The sequence below is a fragment of the Scophthalmus maximus genome, chromosome 14, assembly GCF_022379125.1.
Source record: "Scophthalmus maximus strain ysfricsl-2021 chromosome 14, ASM2237912v1, whole genome shotgun sequence".
Taxonomy (NCBI): Eukaryota; Metazoa; Chordata; class Actinopteri; order Pleuronectiformes; family Scophthalmidae; genus Scophthalmus; species Scophthalmus maximus.
In genome coordinates, this window is record NC_061528.1 from 9213609 (window position 1) to 9223050 (window position 9442).

At 43.3% G+C, this 9442-nt stretch overlaps 1 protein-coding gene across 1 annotated transcript; it reads left to right on the forward strand.

The window, feature by feature from the left end:
• On the forward strand, nucleotides 1-5418 carry ednrbb (endothelin receptor type Bb). Its single transcript, XM_047337507.1, has 7 exons — nucleotides 1-1451; nucleotides 1553-1665; nucleotides 1803-2007; nucleotides 2264-2404; nucleotides 2516-2649; nucleotides 2730-2838; nucleotides 3664-5418. The coding sequence occupies exons 1-7, from the start codon at nucleotides 1035-1037 to the stop codon at nucleotides 3832-3834; spliced, it is 1290 nt and encodes a 429-aa protein (XP_047193463.1). The 5' UTR covers nucleotides 1-1034; the 3' UTR covers nucleotides 3835-5418.
• The last annotated feature ends 4024 nt before the right edge of the window (nucleotides 5419-9442 follow it).

Below are 9442 nucleotides of genomic sequence, written 5' to 3' on the forward strand. Positions count from 1 at the left end.
CCTGCGGAGCACGGATCTGGGGGTTCAAAAGAGAGCTGCAGTCGTTGTCAGGTACGATATTAACAACGGGAAAGTTCTGGTCCTCACATGTCTCTTGTTCCTCCAGGCTCTTCCGGTTGTCAAGTTGTTGAGGGGAGAAATCACCTTCTCGAGGGCTCTCCAGAGATGTAGAGGCGGCATCTCTCCGGCAGGATGTAGGACTGACTCATGTTTAAAAAACGTGATATGACAACTGGAGCAAACTCTCGAGAGGACTCTCACTGAGCAATGCACGGTTCCATTTGTATCATTTTTGTTCCTGTTCGAGCGCGGTTGCCTGGCAGTGGGAGTGCATCAGGCTCATGTACATCCAAAATGTCATAGAGGTTGCGAAGGGCGGCTTTTCCAGATCACTTCACATTCACTGAGGACTTACTGATGAAAGTTTTGTGACTCTAAGTGGAAAAAAAAAAAATTCTCTCCTCACATTTTGGCAAGGTTTCAATTTTCTGTTGAACCTTCATTTCGAACAAGCCAACAAGGACAGCTGCAAAATAATATCCCTACTGAAGCCTATACAATGATCTCACTCCACCAGACAATACCCTTCAACGCCATCCTTTCATTTGGGGTGATGCATCAAGGGAAGTAATTACAGTCACTACTGACAAATCGATGATTAATGCTGACAGCGGTACCTTCGTCTATAAAACCCTGATTTCCATCTGCTGGGTTCTAACATTTATAGCAGGCACGGCCACAAGAGAGTGGGCCTTCAAACATGCAGCCTCGTGTTTTGTAGCTTTCACAGAGATTCATTTCATGCAGAGTTGAGTTTGCATCCTGAGGTAAGCTGGCGTAATTCACTGTATCATACTGTACGGGTGCTGTTAATGTATTCCGTGTTTCCTTTTGAACAGTAAACTAAACAAATCCTTTTGCGTCGCCTAAATGCTTTTTTGTTGTAGTTTTGCGGAGCTGAGGTGCCGCGCTAATTATTTTCACTCTCATTTTCAATCCAGTGCTGGCAAGAAGAGAAAAAAAAATCATCAACAATGTGGACCGTGGTTCTTGCTCTTTGTTTGGGAAATGTTCTCATCAGAGGAGAGGCCAGTGATCAGCATTCAGAGCGCTCCTCTGTAACCGAACGCTCTGAAACGGCCTCCCCTGGTATTTTCCAACGAGAAAAACAGAAAGCCAACAGCTCAATCCATCCGCCCCGCGTGGCAGGACCAAAAAGCCCACACCCTCCCATGTGCCTGGAGTCAGCTGGAATCAGAGACGCGTTCAAATATGTCAACACCGTGGTCTCTCTGCTCGTGTTTGTTGTTGGAATTGTGGGGAACTTGGCCTTACTGAGGATCATATCTGTAAACAGAAGCATGAGAAGTGGACCGAACATCCTCATTGCGAGCCTCGCTTTGGGCGATCTGATCCACATTGTGATAGACATTCCAATCAACGCATACAGGGTGAGTTATTCACCTACAATAAGACAAACAATGTCACACCTTTCGTACATTCATTTTTCTTAGTTTTATTTAACAACAAATGTCCTTTGCTTTTGTTTCAGCTCATGGCAGAAGATTGGCCATTTGGATTGGTACTGTGCAAACTTGTCCCCTTCATCCAGAAAACCTCTGTTGGAATTACCGTGCTGAGTCTATGTGCTTTGAGTGTTGACAGGTAAGGAGATAAGAAAGTAGTTCTCGCAGGCTATACTATCTGTATTTCATCAAGGACACAGATTTGTTATGCATAAGCACTCTGCATGTTTAACAGTTTGCAGACAAAAAGTCCTCACGTTGTCATCGATTTCGCAGATACCGAGCCGTGGTATCCTGGAACAGGATGAAAGGCATCGGCGTTTCTGTGTGGACCGCAGCTGAAATAACTCTGATATGGCTTGTCTCCATTGTGCTGGCCGTGCCCGAACTTGTCGGCTTCGACATGATAACGATGAACTATAAAGACAGGCATCTGCGTATATGTCTGCTTCATCCCATGCAAACCACGCAGTTCATGCAGGTGATGTAATTGTCTCCGGTGTGCAACGGGATGAAACACGTGTTTGATTTGACTATAATTTCATATACAGCATACAGTTATATTTATAACCAGCAGATACCAACAAGTTGTAGTAGATATCCTTGTAGACCTACGTTTGTGTCTCAAAGGTTTTTCTTTTGCGTGTGTGTGTATGTGTGCATGCTTTAACCTAGCAACCATTGATCATTGCTGCATCACTGACTGTGTGTGGGCTTCTGTCATGTTTAATCAACAGTTTTATAAATCAGTAAAGGACTGGTGGCTCTTTGGCTTTTACTTTTGCATGCCTCTGGCCTGGACCGCCGTCTTCTACACACTCATGACCAGGAAAATGCTGAAAAAGACGGAAAATATATTAAGCGACTTCGCCAAGCAGGTTATTGATTAACCTTTCTACTATTAAATGCATTTCGCAGCCTCTTTTTCTGTCTCATTTTTGAAGTAGAACATAAGTTTTCAATAACGATTATATGTTTTCCTTTAAAAGAGACTGGAAGTCGCAAAAACGGTCTTCTGCCTGGTGATTGTGTTTGCGCTCTGTTGGTTGCCTCTTTACCTGAGCAGGATCCTGAAATCAACCATATATGATGAGAAAGATCCTAATAGGTGTCAACTACTGAGGTGAGCATTAAAAACCGAGCACCTTTATTGAGTACTTGCTTTTTTGTGTGATTTACTTAATATTCATCTTACTTTTTCAGTGCCTTCCTTGTCCTGGACTATTTTGGCATTAACATGGCATCACTCAACTCGTGCATCAACCCTGTTGCATTGTACATAGTCAGCAAACGATTCCATTTATGCTTTAAGGTAAGATGTACTGTTATTCTTATATTTTTTCTTCCTAAGTACGGCACTATTAAATTTGAGACAAAGCTAATGGGGTTGAAAACAATTTGATTCACGTTGAATGAGCTATTGCATGTGTCATTCAAGGACATATGGAGTCATGTCTGTAAAATGGCCAGACTGGAGCAAGTGATGACCTGGGGGGGGGGGGGGGTAATAAGTAGAAATGGTTTGGAAAAAACATTGTCAGGAACAAAATGAGAAAAGCAACACCCACCCACTTTGCAATGTACCAGACAGTCTGTCACTGAATCAGCATGATGTGTTATGAAGAAGAAGAAAACATAGATTCCAGGCAATTTTCAAGGTAAGATATTTGAAAGCCTTCATTGTATTACTCGCTCGGAGGCGTACTTTGATTTCTTTCGGCTATCATCAGCTTTCTGCACAACACATTTCATAAAGATCCACTCTTCTTTTCTGCAATTATGTTTTTTGCAAAAAGGTTTATATAAAAAAAGCATGTACATGGAATTTTTTTTCATTTAAGATTAAAAAAAATTCTTCAATAAAAAAAAGACTCAAAACCAAAGCAGGCTTTCAACATCACCTGCCATAGAGAAATAAAACATTTGCCCTCTGTGAATTAATTAAGGCTTCGTACATTGGATTAATATTAATACAACATAAGCAAGACTTCCTTCCTCTCCCATTCTTCCAGTGCGCCACACATAAATGGTTCTTCCAAGCAGCCATTTTCTCCATCTGAAGCTGACAGTAAATATGTTTTCTCCCCTTATGTGTGTGTGTGTGTGTGTGTGTGTGTGTGTCTGTGTGGTCCTTCAGGCATGTCTATGCAGTTTGTGTCCACCTCTTCAAGCTGTTACCCATGATGAACAGCAGTCTGTTTCCAAGTCCAGGGTGCAGGATCAAGCCTCAGAGCAGAGCGGCAACATCAAAGCTCACAAGCAGACTTCCACACCTCTGCCCGAGCAGGAGAACGTCTTACTGTGCTAGCGAAACTCATGCGGAACTGTGAGTTCTTCAGTATTTCATTATTAAATATACAGTATAATGTGCTATCGAAAGCATATTCCAAAGCAGCTGCATCGGTGGCTTTGCAAAACTTGATGTGCCATCCTAATGATACAAAATACCTTCTGAATAACGCGCGGCGCTGTCTTTTGTGCTGCTGTCGTCAGCTGAACATCTGCTTTGGCACGAGCTACCTGGAGTCAGACTGTTCAGACTATTTTCCCCTCAGGGCTTGACTCACTCCCAACCATTACATCAGATTTTACCTAGTACCTATCCTGTATCATGCATCACGGGTCTCAAACCATTGTTTAGGGCACCATGTTAACCTGGCACCCTTCAACAGGAATCTTGTCACGGCTTACCGACTGCATATTATTCTGATTCTGTTCCTGGATTCTGGGAAGACACTGTGCCAGAGGAAATCAGGCAATTGGGAATTCAAAAAAGATGATGGCGGTGGGTTTGTATGGGATACGGTGTATTATTAGCACATAAATGTGTGTTATCATCTCCGCTACGTTCCCCCATAAGCATTCCCCATGAGTTTACGGCGTTCCTTTTCATTCCTGAACCTTGAGAAACATATCAAATTGGTGCCACGAGAAGATTCTGTCTCCGCCGCTGAATGACTGATTGATGGTGGCCTATTTTTAATGCATTGTTAAATGTGTAATGCATGGAGACACTTTATAAAAGACCTGAGAGTGGGGAAGAAGGAAAGCGAAGATGACAGAATGAGGTCAGGAGGAGACGGCGAGGGGAGGAGGGGGGGTGTAGAGATGAGCACCTGATAGGTCTTCCTGTCACAGGACAAGGCAAGCACAAATAGAGGGCTGTTCTCCCAGCTAATGCTGCATCAGTTGACAAAACTGTCTTGATGCTGTGTGCTGGAATGCCTATTAAAAGTTCCCCTTGTCTAAGTAAAGAACACAACTCTCAACGGTTTGTGAAGATTCAAAAGTTCATTTGAATAAATGTGTCTGAATATCCCTGTGATGCTCATACAGAAGAGATCTGCAATAAAGACGCGGCACCGATATTTAATGATGCTAATTAAAGTCTCCACTCAACTGTTAAACTTAGTTTCTACACTCTATTATTTTCAACCACGTACAGTGTCAATACGTACACAGAGAAAAAAAGGGCCCCATTTAAACCCCAGTTAACTTAGTTTTTTTCAATTATAAATTCGACAGTAACACATTTAAAAACTTTATTTAAATTTGAAATCCAACCATGCATATAAAAATGTAAATTCTGTTTTGTATCATGCACTTTTTCATATCGCCGCCATTGTGCAATGTGTTTGTTGCTCTAATAGCTCTTGGCACATCAAATAGAGAGCACAAGGAAATACTGGTTCCACATCACATCACATCACATCAGACCAGCAGGCTGCCATCTTCTCGTACCTAATCGATTATCTTTGCTTCCCTCAATATATAAACACTAGATGCAGCGAAGCAAAGAACCTGGTTTTGGTTTGTTATTGCAACAGATTAACGGGCAGGAATCAATACGATCCTTTCAAAATGTTTGTGTGTGCATACAGTATATCGTAATCGGCAAAACAAATAAATCACATTTAAATAACATCTTGTTTTTTTAAAGTTGTACTGTAAAGACGGTTTGATGTGAGCCACTTTCCAAATGTGTTTTATGATTGGAGATGCCAAAAATATGTTTGAAGGGAACAGAGGAAGTCAAATGCATGCTCCACAGCCCACACAGTCGTAATGCGTGCTGCGCTACACATTTGTACACCTCTCTGTTCTGACATGAGAGAGACTGTGTCCCTGTATCTCCGACGCTTTGATTGTTGGATGCAACGGCGTTGGACAGAATACTAGAGTTCATCATGTTCCTTTAACGCTGATGCCAATTGCATTCACGGCTATTTGGGCGTTGTTGTTATTAATTTTTTTTTGCATTTGTACAGTCTTAATGGAATCCTGGGTTCACACAGCGCGCCGGCACATTTCACGAGACACCTCTCGTCGTTTGCTAATTTGTGTCAAATGCAGCCAAACGCCCCGGTGTGTCCTCTTGTCGACGTAAATGTCAACAGATAATCAACAAATGGTGACGTGCTCTCGTGTCCCCTGCAGTAAAAGCCCACCACTGCCGGATGACATTGACACAATCAGGCTCCGGTATCCAGAGGAGAGTGACGTCAGTGTCAACATTAGTGGGAGAGCGGGTGTCTGAGACCTCCTACAGTAATCTCTGTGCACACAAGGCTCAGATATGGCTCCCCACAGTGCTGCCCAGACTCCCCAGACTGTGGATTTAATTAAACAGTGTGAAATTAATTAATCAGTCGAGTGGCAGGTAAAAGAACTTCTCGCTGGAACTGCTCACGAAACCGAGACAGGCATTTCATGTGCGGTGACAGTTATTAATTTGCCGTATGTTTTATTGCAGTGTTCCTATACAGAGATGCTGAAATTTCTGGGAGATTAAAAAGCTTGGAATGCGAAAAAAAAAGAGCCATGCAAATTATCAAAATAACAGCTCCAGAAAATCAAAGTGTAAACCTGTGTTTGATCTGTTCTATCAATTAATTAAAAATTTCAGTTCTGTATAATAATGTGGTGCAAATTAGATGGAAATGAGATAAAATATTCATTTAGTTATCTGGGGAATCTGCCTGGAGGGCTTTTTAGTCTTCAGTCTGGCTCAAAATGCTGTCCATATGGCAATTATGTACAGTAGTGTTGCAGAAGGATTGGTCTGATGCCTACTGGCAGCGAGGAGCCTGCCTGTGACAAACTGCTGCTAGGATCTGATGTGAGTTGAGGGAGATAATGAGGCTGTTGTAAGCCTTAAGTATAGAGCCTGCCCCCGGGGTGGCATATCTAAGCACTCGGGCTCCCTCATTGTTGCATGTGCTGCTGAGGATTAAAAACACACTACTTTTTTTTCTTCATAAACTTTGTCAGTACTTCCTGCTACTCTTTGGACAACTTCTGCTTTCATGTGGCAAGCCTCTTGACATTGCTTTGTGGAGGAGCGGATGTTTTTTTCTTCACAGTTTGTAGATGTCTTGATTTGATTCTGCTTTGAGCTAACTATAGCTCATTTTAAGCACCCCACCAGAGGATGTGTGCGTTCTGGGTTACATCCTGGGATGACTGAACTTTTCACAAATGCCATATTTGGATGGGGAAATCTTTTACACATTGATCCCATTGCTGCGGCTTTTTTTTTTTTCAAAATTGCATTTCACCAACAGGGTGAATAAAAGGATTTGAGTGCGGCATGATAATTCATGTTGCTGATTATTCAGTGTCCTCTCGGAGAGCCAATGCCTGCTGCGCCGCAAAGATAACTAGCCCACCTCCGGTGACATCCTCTGCAGGTTGGATGCCTCAACCACTGTCACACACACAGTGTGTCCTCAAGAAAAGAAGAAGAGTGGTGCACACACCAATTTAGACCTACACCGCACTACAGGTTTTCTTTTTTGAGTGTAGGAGGACACCGTGCAACCAAGTGCAATATAAAGACATCCGGCGAGTGCAGACTAATTGAGTCACCCAGGAGAATTGCTATTGTGTTTTTTTATCACATAGAAAGTGTAATTCACTGAATGCAAGTAGGTGCATGGACTGTTTACAGTTTTAACTCAGTGAAACAGACAAGACAGAGATCTTTGTACTGTACCAGCAGTCTTTTAATTAATGGCCATTTGGAGCTCGCATACTAAATAGGAGGAAGAGAAAGAGAGAGGTTGAAGCGGAGACACTCGAGCCAATGGCAAAGAAACTTCAGAGAGACCTGCAAATGGCAGGCTGGAGTCAGACTACTGGGCAGAGCTGCGAGTGGTCACTCAACCGTGGGATTAAAAAGCATTTAAGCCTTGTACCAAACCCCCCACCCCCTCGTCCCGCCGTGTTATTTCTGACCATTCAGGAGAAAAGAAAAGACAAAAATTCTGCGCCTGGGTTGTTACTGCCGGTGCAAAACTGCGGGTAACAGGTTTTTTTTTTTTTCACAACGCCAACATCTATAAACGTATCGCAGTGCTTTCTTGCAGAAAAACATAATGAGCTGGCCTAAAAGGGTTTCTGTGTTCTGGTTAAGGTGCAAAATGGACTGTCACTACTGTTTATTTCATTCATGTCTGGATGTAATGGAAAACATGCAATCAAATGTAGGACACGTTTACTAGAGTGGTTCACTTCACACTCCTATTCACACTTCTAATGCCTCTCGGGCAACTGCAGGCAAATTTATGACAGGGCGTTGACGTGTTTATAGGGAGCTCTAGTCCGGTGCAGAGGCTTGATTAGCACAAATCCATGCCACAAAATAAATCACCAGCTACGGTATCCCAAATGTATTCTGCCAAGTGTTTGTGCCGAGGGGGTGTTGGTGGGGGGAAAAGAAAAGCTTTTGATTCAGCGGTCACCAGGGCACCCCGCCTGCCTTGGCTTGTTTTGATGGGCAATGATGAAAGCACAGGTGGATGCGAGAAAGCCTCCCCCCGCTGCGGTCTCCTCATCTGTGGTTTCCTATTAGCACAGGAGTGGAGGTTTGCAGTCTGGCTGCTGGGCACAGTGGGTCAGTGCTCACAAAGCTATGTTTGTTCCCTGGCCTGCAGGGCTCCCTGGGTAAGCTTGGCTCCAGAGGGGAGACAAACAAAAAGGCACCACTGTCTCGCACGCTGAAGCTGCTCCTCCGACACATTCGTCTTTTCTACTCAACGGGGGTACGTTTCTCTTCTGAGGAGAGGAATTGTAAAAGGAAACAAGTTTTTTTTATTTTATTTTATTTTTTTTTAGAGACGGGGCCCCGGGATAACAATACTGCTGTTGTTCTGAGCTATGTATTTTTTCTCAGTTTAAATGCCATTTTGACTTGTTGCTTGTGTTGTGTTTTTTTGTGGGTTTTTTGCCTTTTGCTTTGTGCTTCTCATCTCCTTTTGTCTAGCACTGACTCGGCGCTCTTTGTCTTGTGCCGCCGTATCAACATATTCCGAGTGAAACCCAAGGAAACCGCCGACAGCAACAGGCACATAACACGTCATATTTAAATTCCAGCGGCACTTGCTAACTTTGGAAACGGACCTGTTGAACTTGTAACGGGTGCAACCGAGGTTCCATAACGTCTGCCGATTAATTCATAATTTCTAGGTGTCTCTCAACCACCCGTCTGTGATTTCTGAAGATGAAATTATGTATATAGGAAACTCTTGTGGCTGCTTTAAGGTCAGTCACTGTTGTGCTGCAATCTGCAGTCCAAGTATAACTCCATTATTGAGGGGACTTTAAAATGGGAGCTGTGTGACACAGCGGGATGATTTAGTTTAATGACCATGGCAGTGACAGCGCTGTGATGGAAATTGGACCCCCCCTGCAAATTTACATCACTTGAGGGTACTTGGGGCTCTTTTAGCGGCTGCACTCTGGAGCATGAGCCATCAGGAGGTCCTGGATATGTCATGCTTGTCACCTTCCTTTAAGTGCATCTGCAGACGTGGGAGAGGGATTAATATTATATAGCCTACGGAGGCACACAGGCCGTCTTATCAGCACTGCAGATGTGATAAGCACCTCTACCCCCATGAAAACCAGGAGAGATC